Source organism: Antedon mediterranea, chromosome 11, assembly GCF_964355755.1.
Source record: "Antedon mediterranea chromosome 11, ecAntMedi1.1, whole genome shotgun sequence".
Lineage (NCBI taxonomy): Eukaryota > Metazoa > Echinodermata > Crinoidea > Comatulida > Antedonidae > Antedon > Antedon mediterranea.
Genome location: NC_092680.1, coordinates 17287294 through 17302617, shown reverse-complemented (window position 1 = coordinate 17302617; position 15324 = coordinate 17287294). Strand labels below are relative to the sequence as shown.

Below are 15324 nucleotides of genomic sequence, written 5' to 3'. Positions count from 1 at the left end.
ATCACATAATCTAAATTAAGTAGCCACTCTGCCCATCTAGCAATTCGCATGGTTTTATGACCTGTAGCACATGAACTTAGCAATTTTAAATTAGCCTTGTGGTCAGTACGTAATGTAAATTTGTTACCCCATAAGTAATTAAACCATTTTTTACAAGCATATACACAAGCTAATGCTTCTTTCTCTCCCGTTGAATAATTACGCTCTGCACTTGTTAATGTACGGGATGTAAATGCAATAGGAATTTCAATGTTATCCTTAATTTGACTTAGCACACCGCCTATTCCGTAATCTGAACTATCAGTGGTAACAATCACTGGTAATTTGGGATCAAACAAATTCAATGCAGTACTTTTAGCAATACTATTCTTTAATTTATCAAATGCGGCTTGTTGTTCAGTACCCCACACAAACGCATTTTCTTTCCTTAGCAAATACCTTAATGGTTCTGATGTAGTCGCATAATTTGGTACAAATTTTGCATAGTATCCAAACATTCCCAAAGCAGTTCTCAATTCAGAGATGTTGTTTGGAATTTTTGCCTCGATTATGGCTTTTACATGGTCATTATCAGGTTGAAGTCCTGAAGCCGAAATTGTATGACCTAAGTATGAAATTTGTTTCACTCTAAATTTGCATTTATCAAGGTTTAGCGTTAACCCTGCCTTTTGTATTTTACTTAGAACATTTTCCATATTAATAGCATGTTCATGTTCATCTTTACCAAAGACAACAATATCGTCAAGATAGCAACGTACCCCCTTTGCATTCATTAGGATTGAACTCATTGTTTTCTGAAATGCAGATGGTGCGGAAGCAAGACCAAAACATACTCTCTTATAACGGTAAAGGCCTTGATGCGTAATAAAAGCAGTTAAATCCCTACTTTCTTTATGTAATGTCAATTGATGGTACGCAGATCTAAGATCTAACGTAGAAAATACAGTAGCACCATGCAATGAATTGAATAATTCTGAAATATCAGGTAAAGGAAATTGGTCTACTACAAGTTCTTTGTTAACTTCTCTTAAATCTATACAAATACGTACATCACCGGATTTTTTACCTACTACGACAATAGGACTTACCCAAGGACTTGCATTAATTTTCTCTATAATTCCTTGGCTTTCTAACCTATCAAGTTCTTTAGCAACTTTGTCTCTTACCGTAAATGGTAAGCTTCGTAATTTCTGAATTTTCGGTGTACAGTGTTCGCGGACCATAACTTTATGTACGAAATCCTTCGCGAGCCCCACATTCCCATTGAACAATCTTGGATAGTTCTTTTTCAGTTCTTGCTTGTATTCAGCATCATCAATTGTAGTAATATCTTTAGCAACTTGGACGTAAGCAATTTGTCCTTTCACAATGTTAATATTTAGGTTGCTAATCAAGTCCATCCCGAGAATAGGCGATCCTTTTTCTACAATGTAAATCTTCGCGTGCACTTTATTCTCTGGCTCACTGGCAAGGGTAACTGGTAAATTCACAAATCCATGCACATGTATCGGTTCCTTGGAGTAGGTCATCAGTTTGATTGACGCCTTTTGTAGAGCTTCGTTGACAAAATATCGATTATAGATTCTTTTGGGTAGAATTGTAACTGGTGAACCAGTATCTATGGTCATGTTCACTTTTGCTGAATGACCTATCAATACGTCAGTGCGTAATTTTCTGTTAACCATCACATTAACAGACATGGTTTCATCAATATTTTCAATTTCAACACTTCTGCAAACACTAGCAAAATGTCCTATCTTACGGCATTTATTGCATTTAGCTTTCTTTGCCTTGCATTTGACATCATTTGCTTTGTGCGATTTCGAACCACAACGAAAACAGTACTCACTGGATTTGTATTTTGCTGGCTGTTGTTTAGGTTTGTAATTACTCTTTCGTATCTGCTCAACAGGTAATGGTAGTTCAGCTTTACCTATTCAGTGTGGGACAGCCAGTCGACAAATCGTGTCAAATTTCGACTCGGAGAGGGCGCCCTACTTTTCTAATTTAGTTGAAAATTGCTCAATTTTAGGGTGTTGGAAAAACACAATATTTGTAAATTTAGCTGATTATCGGAAAAATATTGTTAGTGAAATAAATTCATAAATGGTTTTAATATATTCTCATGTAAAATTAAATGTATTTGAACAAAACGATAATCTGTAATTTAACGGCAAAATCAACCAATGTCTTTTTTCCGAAATTGTACCCTAGAAAATCATTAAAATAAAATGTTTAGAAAAATTGAACAGTCCTGAATTTAAAATCCCTGTTAGAAAAATTAATAATCTACAGAATACGATATTAAGATACAAAATTCGGTGGTTGGGATGCAGCTCCGACTATTCAAACTAAAGGTACCACTATTTGTTCCATCGAAAACTAGCGAAACCGCCATTTTGTAAACTCATCGTCATCGTGTTTATGAATTTATTTATAGCGAACGATATACGCGATGTTTATAATTGTCCGCATATAAGAATTCATATAAATAAATACATTCCAATACAACGTATATTATTACTTGTTTATTTATCACAGTATACATTTTAGTTGAGGAATATTTATCATAACTATTATAATAGCTTTTATACGAGTCCGAGGCCTAGCCCTATTAGCGAGCGATGGTTCCAGGGGCGGAAAGTCACTTAGTGACGTTGTGATCGGGCGCGTCGGGCCTAGCTAATACTAATAATATGACCTGAAATAAGCGGCTAACAAGAACTGTTATATACTTGCTTACAATTGTTTTGCTATTGATGAACAAACAAGCAATTAGATTGAATAACAAATTATTTATTCATTTTTTTTGGGTAAAAACATGTACAAACTAGTAGTAGTAGTACTGTATACTATAATATAAATTAATACATTGTAGTATAAATATTAAACTAATTCAGTATTAATAATAATAAAATATAAAATAGCCCTAACATACAATAAATATTCAATTTTTAAGGTCTACCACATGACAATAACATAATTTACAGAGTATAGTGTAGTAGGTTTGCATTCAACATAAATATTTGTATTGTAATATTCATCTAAATCCTCTGCAACATACATTTTTGTAATTCAACATTTTGTTTTAAATAATTAAATTATAGTTTGGGTATGACAGTGTCATCTTTTTATCCACTTCACTCTCAGTTTGAAGTCACAAAGAAAAAGAACTCTGCATCATCAACGATTCCTGAAAGTGTCAGAAAAAATAATAAATATTATTTTAAAAAATTTTAATGTCTGGTTGTATATATAATTATAATATATTATATGATGACATAAAAGTAAGGCAAATGGAAGCTGTATTTTATTAATTAAATTACAGTATTTACTATTATTATTTATAATCTAGGCCTAGGCCTACTAGTAGCCTAGCTAGGCATCTATTGAGCCTAATAAATCAAATAATATATTAATACTGATTGAAAAAAAGTATTTTTTGGGGGGGATCAGATCACCAGGCTAGGCCGGCCAGGACCAATGATACTCGTAATCAGTACAACTTAACGACTATCGGATCAGCATCAACACAGTACAACCATGGATTAAAGAATTCTATTCTTTAATCCATGGTACAACACACGTCTCGCTATCGCCTATACTGACACACGTGTCTCGCGTTGCCGAAACCACGCTCACAGCTAGAAAATGTACCTACCTTTCGAGGCCTGAGAATACACCAACAAATTTTGAACAGGATAGAAATATATCATACTCGATTAAACTAATATTATTCTTGATAAAACAATTGATTATAATTGTTTTAATTTGTTGGGATGCACCTCCGACTATTCAGAAAATGGACAACAACACAGTAGTCAAATCGTACCACATTTATAAATTTCACGAGTCCCGACTTCAGTCGCCGAATGTATTGTATTAGCTTCGGTTTCTTTGAAAGAAACCGATTGGTTATTCAATTATACTTATTAGGAAATGCTTTTACCATAATAGGTAATGTTGGGCGGTTCTTAAATATTCATGAGAGCTTAAAATAAAACAGCACTTATTTGCTAGGCGACGAAAAATCGTGGTTTCAGTTTTCAACGATAGGTGGCGCTTCAAAATCGTCAATGCGGAAGTAAGTCGATTTTACACGATTTAACGGTCAAAACGCGAAGTGGCTTTCCCACTGTATTATTTGGCATTCTTTTGCAGCATGTTCGCATTGCCTTGCAATTTCTATGGCAGTATTTAATGTAAGTTCAGGTTCCAGAAGTAATCTTTCGCGAATACGGGAAGAATTAGTTTTCTCAACTAACTGGTCTCTTATCATTTCATCAGCTATTACACCGAAATTACATGAAATTGATAATTGTCGAAGTTCTCTTACGTACTCATCTGATGTTTCATCCTGGAGTTGTCTACGTTGACGAAATTTGTATCTTTCCGCTACAACGTTTAATCTTGGGTTAAAATGTGCCCGCAATTTGGCAACAGTTGCATCATATGAATTAACATCATCATTTGGATCAATTTCTCTTTCTGGTAAAGAGCTGTAAATACGTTGACCCTCAGTACCAAGACAATGTAGTAATAGTGCTTTTCTTCTTTCAGCATTCCATCGGTCACTTCCAGACGCAAGAGTATAATTTGTAAAAAATTCAAACCATTGTTCAAACTTTAACGTTGATTTGCCTGGAGTAGGTAGAAACGGTACTGGTGGTGAAATTCCAGCCATTGTATCACTTAGAATTTAAAATCCGATCCTCGTCGCCAATTTGTTATATACCCCCAGTACCTTTGTACAGTAGTAATGTATTGTAATATAATGTAAAGTATTGTAAAGCTGACTCAAAGATAGATGCATTCACTTCGACTACTTTTTAACAACTCTTTTATTCACAATTCTACTATCTATATGACTCATACAAATTGGTATAGTTACAGGTGGTATTTGTAAACCAACTGATAACATAGGAAGTGTATACTGATAAACAAATGTATCATCTTGCCTACTGGCACCATAGCTAGACATAACATAAGCATATGAAGCTGATTGGTGATTATGATGGACTAAAAACCGCCTAACGTTAGTCGTCGCATCTGGAAAAAATTGTAACATTACTATAATTATTGTAGGGGATTAACAGTAATGATGAATTGTAGAAAATTAAAATTAGTAATTTTGCTTTTGCTTGTGCCTTTCACTGTTTGTATTTTATAAATTTTGGTTTTTGTTGTTGAATTTACTACCGTTATGGCCCACATGAATTGCACAATAAACAGGTATAAAGAAAGCTTTTCAGTAACAAACATTAGTAGGCCATAGTTCGTCCGCCTAAAAGAAAAAATTTGAAGAAAAAAAATTGGAGGAGAATTCTCTCTCTGAGCATGTCACAATGTATGACGTGTATTGATTGGATAGTGATCACATTTTAATTCCGGAGTTCAACAGTGTACTAAATATTAAGATGATATCGTTCTTGTTGACTTGAGTAACCACCAGGTTCGTAAAGTACCGGATTGATAAAAAAGTGGATACTGAGCACAATGTGTTGATACATCCGGTTCAGAAATAACTATCAATCATACGCACAAGAGAAGATATCAAAAGGTGATTTTCTCTAACCGGAACGGGGAAATTTTGCAATTTATTGTGGTAGTCTCAAGGAAACAACACACTTTCACAACGAAAATATTGCTTTACTTTCAAATTAAAGATTATTGTGTAGAAATAAGCGGAGCGATCACATCCAATCCGTATCCTCAAAGTGTAGGAGGGATATCAATATTATTATAATAATAGCAGAATCGACTGAAAGTTTCCTAATCTACGCATGCGTTATGTTAACTGAAGACAAGATGGCGGCCGTCTTGACTGCGGTGGAAGAACAGGTATACAATTGATTATTTATCATTTTCTAGCTTTATTAAGTTGAATATGAAATGTAAGATATATATTTATGTGTGTACTTGACATACTATAAATATTTAAGATTGTTTAACGTTAGTTTTGGTAGTCTAGGCTAGGCTTATTATTACTACTTTGTTGAGCACTTCAGCTAGGCCTACTCTCTGAGTTTGTGAGGGTTTTTGTGTCCAGAGAAAGAGAGTGTGTGAGCAGGCTACGCTACGACAAGGCCTAGACTAGAGCCTGCTTAAAACTTACTCTGCATTTAGGATATATATGCGAATTATATTTTCTTTGTTTGTATATTTGGGATCACTGGAAACTCCTAAATCATAATATCATTTAATAATGATTTGTTCTACGATTGTTATTTTGTATGATGTAGTTTTGTAGGAGGCCAAGCCTCTGTCTGTAGGGTAGGATAATTTTTGTGTCCAAGTTTGTTTGATTGTGTTAATATAGTTTTAGACTTTTGGACCTACTGTACTGTGTTTGTATTGTGCCAATCAAACAAACTTTTATTTCATTTATTTTGCCTCCTACTCAAAACGAAATAAAAAGACAATCCAATACATGGACAAACAATAAAAAAACAACAAACGCAACCTGGCAGAGACAGAATTTCAAAAAACCGAACCTAATCACTAAATCACGAAATGATTGCATTGTAATGTTTTATTGGCACAGTCGACTGTGCGCCTAGTTTCCCTAAGTCTTAAATCATTTAAGCCACCGTTGTAATCCACCTAAATTACTGTATGATACATTTTACTCACCATCTTTATTGAGAATGTGAGTTTAAAATGGCTTTACTCACCATCGTCTTTATTCATCAATGCCTACAGTAGAGGAATTCTTTTTTTAGAAATACAATACTGTATTTTTAGAAGTATGATCAGGGGCCAAAATGCACTGTGACCGTTGCCTCTGCCAATGATAAAAGAGGAACTAAGAATGGTCAACCTTACCGATATAACACTGAACTGTAATGATAGACACAACACCAAGTCTAAAAGTCATTCTATGTACAGGTACACTCATTATTTTTGTGCACATAATGATTTTCGACTCGGACAGCTGTGTTTCTACTGTATTGTGTGGCACTGACAAAAAATGAAGACTGATTGATTAAGGTTGTAGGTCATGGGTAAAGTTACACTATAGTTCAAGTGACACGATTTAAATGATTCCCACGCCCTACCCATTGAACTGGTGCCCGTGTTTAATAAACTTTTTATATAAAAAAACTATTATAAGAAAATCGAAAAAAAAAATTCTATACAATAACAATATAGAAATGTTGTCTTTCATTCTGACTGACAAAACTTCATCTCATCCTGAGTGGAATTCACATTCCATTGTGCTCGGTAACATGGACAGGTTTCATAATAATGATTTTCTAATCTGCACAAAAAAAAAATCTTTCATTCATTGTACAATAAATCATTTGGCCTTGTTTTTAGTGTACTTTACCAGTACTGTAATACTGATTGTAGTTGGTTGTCATTTTGGCCGCCATGTATCAACACTAGGCTTCAGTATATCACTGACTTCTTCACTAAACTTTTATTAGACTTCTTCAATTGTTTTGCATGAGAAAATATTGATGCTTAAACATAAACTATAAAGTCGGTTTGTTGTTTAAAGGGTTTTAACTAAACACATAAAGCTTTACACTATCATCAGACTAGTTTGACAAAAAATGTGATGTGCCCATGTTAGTGATATGTCCAAATATGGTCACATCATTGTCACATAACGTTTGATAGTGTACAGTATACACAGCATAAAGATGTATTGTCCCCCAAAAACATGAAAAATGAAGATTAATTAAATCACACTTAATCATCACATCACTTCCGTAGAAAAATAACGAAAAAAAAGTAATGTTTTCACTTGTAAAATAACAAAATTAATGGTTAAATTCAACCAAAAATCCATTCATTGGCTGGCAGTCAATTTGACCATTTTTTGCTTTAAATTACATTTTTTCAGGTAAACACATTTTTTTCGATCCAATTTTTGGTCAAATAACTATTATGTTACATTAAAATGGAATATTCAACAAAAACTGTTTTAAGAATAATTTTTTCATTGGGACAATACATCTTTAAGGCATTCTTCTATTATATTATGTGAATTATGTGTATGATTTGTACAGCATTGCAACAATCAGGCCTCGAATTTGGGGATTTTAGGGGCAAGGCCATTTGGCCTCCGGTTTTCATTGATTTTAGGGGCACCAAGGCCAAATGGGAGGGCACCAAGGCCATTTGTTTTAAATCAAAGGGGCACCAAGGCCAAAATTAAAAAATATTTTAATAACTAGGCCAAAATTTAAAAATAGCTTTTTTCCGGTTGAGGGTGGAATTTTTTTCCCAAAAAAAAAATTCTACCCGCAAAATGTTTTTTGGGATTTCCCCCTATTCATCAGATCGCGGAGTAGTAGTAGGACTGTCTACAATACATGTTTTTGTATTTCATATAAATATTACGTGTATTTACGATCTATATAAATAATAAATAGGTACGATGTTCAGCGTTTATAGTTTACCGTCCTGTGTTGAATGTTTCGTTTAGTTTCAAATAATGCGATAAAAAGGCATGTGAAGCCAACCAAGTAAGGCCCGGAACAGGTATAAAAACCCTTCCAACAGCAAGCTACTCAGCCTAACCTAGCAGCCGACGGAGAAAACATGATACAAAAACAATTTGTTTGTAGGCCTTACCTACAACTATTCATACACAGAGTGTTTACCACGGTAAAAATCAAGCCAATGACATTATGTAGTAGAATATAAATTATAGTTATTTTCCGAGTTTCGATTTCTGAAGCTTTTTTGTTAGTATAACAAACACGGACGGACACCGACCCCTTTCTCTCTCTGTTTAGCCTTCGGCACGTGTATTCTGGACTATACCATTTCCTTGAATTCGGTAAAAACGCGTTTGGTAATTTAGTGTACGACGTTGTTAAACAAGATTTTTCGATGATCTGTCTGCCGGATTATTGAGGTGGGTGCGATAAAATATAAATATGATATACTTCCAACGATCTTCGGGTTGTGGTGCAGGTTTAACTTTGGTGCTAAAGGTAAACACCCCTAATTTTACACGTATAATGGACTACACCATGCAGGAACGCACATGGTATTTTCTTCTCAGAGGGTGCGTGTACGTCAAAAGGAATTGTTTTTCCAACGATCCGCCGATCCTTCGCGCGTGGTACTCTCACACGCGACGTTTTTTGTGTGTGAAATTTCTTATCAGAGGGTGCGTGTGCGTCAAATAGAATTGTTTTCCCAATGCATTGAATTGCGTGTGTTCGACCGGATCGGCGGCGGGAGGATAGGCTAGGCTAGCTAGGAGCGAGTGCGTGTAATATTTTTTTCATCGAAGGCGGCGGCTAGCTCGATTATTGTGCGACTTTAATACTTTCAGTAACCTCCGATCGAGGAACGTTTTTAGCTTGATTATTAAAAGTTTACACCCCTGTATATTGATGTACTATCTATACCATGATTTACCACGCACGGCGGCCGGGATGATATTGTTTTGGTACCCTTTTGCAATGTTCGATGTTTTGTTTACTGTTTGTGTATTAATAAATGCGTTTAGGGAAATCCCCTTGCAACGAAGACAGGCGATAGTTTTGCGTCTCGTCTGAGTCGTGTAAACAAATCTTCTTGACATTATTTTCTATCTAATTCAGTGGTTTTTATTGTGGTAAAACTCGGGAAGGGCACTCGCGGCCAACGCAAAAAAAAGGGCAGGCCAGTAGTGGCCGTGGGTGCTATTCATTTTCGAGGGCATTGAGGCCAACTGGGAGGGCACCGACGGCACTGGCCGCGGTGGCCGCGGTAAAATTCGAGGCCTGAACAATACTATTCTATACAGTACTTTTTAAATAGAAAATTAATTACCACGCATACATACAGTACTACTGTAGTACAGTAGTCCATTGTTGGGTCTAAAGCTTGGTTCCCACTAGAACGTAACGCAAGGACATAAACGCAACACAAGCGTTTTAACCAATGACAAGCGAAGTTATAGACAGTAAGCAATCACAAGCGAATAAGCCATCGCTTGTGATTGGTCAATTCACTTGCGTTGCGTTACGTCCTTGCGTTGCGTCGCTAGTGGCAACCACACTTAATAATAATATATTAGTAACTGTTCAAAGAATGATGTTATTTTTTTATTAAACATTAAACTTGATATTTAATATACATGTACTGTACTACAGTAGGTTAACATCCGGGAGAACTATAGTAGTTTCATAATCACATACTAATGATTTTGTTGACACTGTACTCTGTGACACTTCAATCCATTTAATAGATTTTTACCTGAACAGTATTAGACAGATAGACTCCTACTTTGACGCCGTGATCATGAGATGATAAAGCTATTTTCAATATATTCAATGCATAAATGTCAAATATTAATATTTGATTTTTTGTGATGATAAGGATATATTGATATCCTTTTGAATAATTTATAAGTTAAAGTTAAATCCCATTGATAGGAAGAGGAGCATGTTATGAAGGTTCAAGGTGTCCTGTAACTGTCCTGTAGTACTGTGGATAACTAGAAGGAACATGACCTTGATCCTAATACAGTTCAAAAACATCTAAAAGTGGCATGGCATACAGTACCTTAGGGCCTATAGATAAATATCCATTTTTCATTACCTTACAGTAATTAAAACAAAAGAAATTTAAAAAGTTATTTATAGAATTATAGGATAACCATCTATGCTGCCTTTGATGAAAATAATATTTTCACACATCCGATTAATTGACGTCATGATTAATAAGAAAGAGCAATATTATTATCGTGAAAATGTTACTTGATTAGATTTTTAAAAATATCATATTAGTTTGGAGGAGGTTTGTGCAGTGTTTTTGGTGGTCTATCCAAGGTAACCAATTCCTTCACAGTTCTAAATCATCAATCATACCACTCACTAATAGCACAGAAAACAACATTTTGACTGATACTGTAAATCTGTATGAATTACTCTACAGTACAAGTACACATCTTCGCCTGAAGTGACGATGTCTTGTTTTTAAATTATTGTTATTAGATTTAAGCTATTAACATTAAAAGGATGAATACAGTTAGTTACCAAGTTCTGATTTGTTACTTTTTATTTGGTTTTGATTACAATGTTGACTCATTCAATCGTAATTTACTTAAAATAATATAAACATTGACTAACATACTGATGAATACTGTACTACAGATACCAAATAATATACGGTATGTACATGTTTGTTTTGTTTATGTTCATTTATTTTCAATATTTCAATCTAGGCACGGTTTATGCTACCCCAGAATTCTTTCAGAATGCATTTTAAAGTACTGTATAGTGTACTGTAATAATAAAGCTCTGTCTACACAAATCAGTTTGACAAAAAAGTTGTATGTGCCCAAACATGTGTGTGCACTTTAAAGAACCTAGTACATCTTTCGAGACGAGTAGGGGGTTACCCCGGTGTATTAGTACATCACAGCCACTGATCACCAACTGGGCCTTCTGGGAGACCAGTCTTTGACTGAAGAGGTTACCCAGTATAAATATAAATTTCAATTCAATCACATGGTTGTGATAATATACCCAAATATGGTAGTAGTGATACAGTATGACATCATCATGTCAATATATGGGCACATCACATTTTGTTGCCACTTAAAGTTTGATAGTGTAGACAGAGCTTCAGGCCAGCTTATATTAGAATAAATGTTCATTTGACGATTTTGCTGTTTTGATTTGCTGACACAACAAATTTATTAGTGTCAATTCCAGCCTGCAAATTTGCAGGGTATACACCAGTCATTTTGGGTCTGTGTAATCACCGTTCAGAATCAAAAGATTTTATTCTACTCTTGCGCAAAAATTGTAATTGTTATCCTGAGATGTTCAGTTTTCTGATGATATTCAAGGTTCCTGGTTCTCTGCATCTTCTGGGTGCTTACTGTAACACAAAATATTATTGAGAAAGTTATGATAAGTGTGGTGAACAATTTGAAAAATGTAAAAAATGGGAGAACTCCCACCTCTACTGTACAGGTACATTGTTATGGTTGATAATTTGCAACATTTCCAAGAAATCATAGTGTACTGAATACTGTAACTCACTCATTACTGTGTTAACTTTGACATTTCAGTAGGAGGGGATAAACCACATCCTAATAACCTGCTCAGAAATAGAGCATACAGTGACCTTAAGGTCAATGACCTACTGTATGAACCCCAATTGAAAATTGACCATAGTACTTTTGATTTTATAAAGAGATGAAAAAATGAGAAATTATTACAGTGGATAATACTGTTATAATATAACTGAATGTTGTTAACTGTAGTTACAGTACTGATATTATTGTTTTTTAAAGTGTTTATTAAATATTACTGTACTGTATGTCATCTCATCAGTTACACCTCTTGTCTTGCAACATGACACCTTTGACTATTCATTCATTCATTCATTCCTACACATTTATTCAGTTATTTGACAATAACTGGGGTTCGCATTAGAAACAATAGCTTGTTCATGGGGGCCCCTATAATATAAATATAAATATGCAAAATACATTCTATCCATGTAAAGGGCCTTTCACACCTGTTCCGGCACGGTTCCGGTCCGGCGAATCGAACACAAATGTTTCGTTTTTACGACGCTCCACGCGGCCAAGCACCAATCGATATGCGCGTAGCCGCGTGAAAACGAAACATTGACGTTCGATTGGATTTGCCGTCGCCAAACCGGAACCGTGCCGGAGCAGGTGTGAAAGGCCCTTTACTCTGTTATGGGCAGAATGGTTTTGTGTTGTGGTTTTTGTTTGTTTTTGTACAGCTTCTTTCTAATTCTTTTACCTGGAAATTGATTTAAAAAAAATATTTTTTTAAAAACATACTATAGATTATTTTTATTATTGCAAAATGTTTATACACCGGTATTCAAATAAAGCATTGAAACTTTGTTTTATTATGAATAAACTTTATTTCCTAGAAAATTATTCATGTTTGTTTTATCTTTGTTTGGTTAAAGATGTCAACATCATTCTTCTGAAATATTTTACTGATCATTCTTTTTTTTTAGGCCACAAAAACATTTCTTGATCATTTAAATCGGGCACGTGAAAATTTTGGTGCCGCTCCTGTGTCATGGAATATAGCCGTACGTTTTCTGATGGCTAGAAAATTTGACGTCAAACGAGCTTTAGAGCTCTTTAAAAACCATATGGTGAGTCATGAGACCAGATTATATGAATGAATGTTTGTTATTTAATTGCTTAATTAGTCAATTACAATGCACTATTTACCAAAGAAAGATGTTCATCAAGCATCAGTCCTATAATAACTACTTGAGAACCACAGTAGATCTGTTTCTGTTGAAAAAATGTTTTAAAAAATGCTACGCTCGCACTAGCATAACATATATCTTTTGTCTAGTTAGTTGGCCAAAAGGTCAAATTGATTTCGCCAATTGGCTCAATATATTTTATAAGTCTATTACGTGACTAGCTTACCTGGATGAACCGACATAGAATGGTGAGGTATGCATGGGCGTTGCCGCCCACCTGAGGGCGTGGCGCATGGGCGATACCACTGTCTTGGAGGGGAGTTCATGAATAAAAATTTACTTTTCGGTTATGTTCTCCCCTTGAAGGGGAAAAGGCCTATGTCGGTTCATTCAGGTAAGCTATCACTCATAGACTACCAACACCACTATTGGTTTGTGTAATCCGGTTTTGTGGACACAAATGTGCTATTGTTTGTTTCTATACATAACTCTCGACTGCTTGTTGACAAAATCTGATCGTATAATCTGATTATACTGTATTATTAAGGATATTAAAAGAACACTCATTTAAATGTACTTGTATTGATATTTTTTGTATGTCTAATAGGCATTGAGACATAAGGAATGTCTTATACAAATAGTCCCCACAGAAGAACACTTAAATAAGGAGTTGCATAGTGGCAAGTTCACAATATTGGTAAGTGACTTAAACTTGTATTGTCAGCATTATTAAACTTATGTGAAACAAAAATACGATGTGGACATGATGATGTAATATCACTACCATATTTGGACATATCACTACCATATTTGGACATATCACAACCATATTTGGACACATCACTGCCATATTTGGACATATCACTACCATATTTGGACACATCACTACCATATTTGGACACATCACTACCATATTTGGACACATCACTACCATATTTGGACATATCACTACCATATTTGGACATATCACAACCATATTTGGACATATCACAACCATATTTGGACACATCACTACCATATTTCGACATATCACTACCATATTTCGACATATCACTACCATATTTGGACATATCACAACCATATTTGGACACATCACAACCATATTTGGACACATCACAACCATATTTGGACACATCACTGCCATATTTGGACACATCACTACCATATTTGGACACATCACTACCATATTTCGACATATTACTACCATATTTGGACATATCACTACCATATTTGGACATATCACAACCATATTTGGACATATCACAACCATATTTGGACACATCACTACCATATTTGGACACATCACTACCATATTTGGACACATCAAACTCAAACTAGTGTAGACAGAGCTTAAGATAAGCAAACATTGTATTATATATTCATATTATCTAGTGAAGACAGATCTTCATAAAATATTGTCAAATATAGTTGTCCTTGGAAGCAACGCACAAAAGAAGTGTACCTGAGTGAGAGGCATATAGTAGTGAAATAATCATGATTTTCTTCCACATAATTCACATTTTAATTCTTGTGTATAGTTATTGAAATAATATAGAAAGAAATATATTTCAAACAAGGTTTTTTTTATACTAAAATTGTTTACCTGAAAATTTGAAGGAAAGAAGGATCAATTGGAAGTGAAATCAAGCGAATAACTTATTTAAAAAATTACATTTTATTTTGGTTTTTTTTAAAATTCATCTTTTTTAAATAATTTTTTCAAAAATACATTATTTTGAGTGTTTAAAGGAAAATGATGCTACTGTATAAATTGCTCAAATATTTTATGCCTATACATTTCATAAAGCTTGTAAATTAGCAATTTCGATACTGCCAGCGAATTTCTTCTTTGTTGGGGGTCATGAAAAGGTCATACAGTAGATACTCATTCTTGTAAATTGCTAATTATGTTATTTTCGTCAGTGAATGAAAATTAAAGAATTTAAAATGTGCAAGCATAAATTGAATTTGTGGTAAGAGTTGATTATGGTTATAATTTAAATCAATCATTGGTGGAAATGTGTTGATAAATGGCAGCCTGGTACCAATGACACAAAGATCAGGGCCTAGTGTGTCTGCTCCTTGCCAGCAAATAACCAGTTACATGTTGTAGTCTTGATTTTAAGCATGATTGAACAATTTGCCACATCTGAAACT

General features: G+C 34.5%; 1 protein-coding gene and 1 long non-coding RNA gene across 2 annotated transcripts in view; one reads left to right on the top strand and one right to left on the bottom strand.

Annotated features, from left to right (window-relative positions):
- Nucleotides 1–2515: 2515 nt before the first annotated feature.
- Nucleotides 2516–4132, bottom strand: LOC140062345 (uncharacterized). The gene is made up of 2 exons (XR_011847474.1): nucleotides 3662–4132; nucleotides 2516–3193 (listed from the first exon to the last, which is right to left on the bottom strand). It is a non-coding gene; the product is annotated as an uncharacterized lncRNA (long non-coding RNA).
- Nucleotides 4133–5442: 1310 nt separating this feature from the next.
- The window catches only part of LOC140063211 (tyrosine-protein phosphatase non-receptor type 9-like), a 29930-nt gene continuing 20048 nt past the window's right edge, over nucleotides 5443–15324 (top strand). The window contains exons 1-3 of the mRNA XM_072109703.1: nucleotides 5443–5841; nucleotides 12964–13107; nucleotides 13775–13864. Of these exons, the coding sequence (XP_071965804.1) occupies nucleotides 5791–5841; nucleotides 12964–13107; nucleotides 13775–13864 (285 nt within the window). The 5' untranslated portion in view covers nucleotides 5443–5790. The remainder of the gene's footprint in view (nucleotides 5842–12963; nucleotides 13108–13774; nucleotides 13865–15324) is intronic.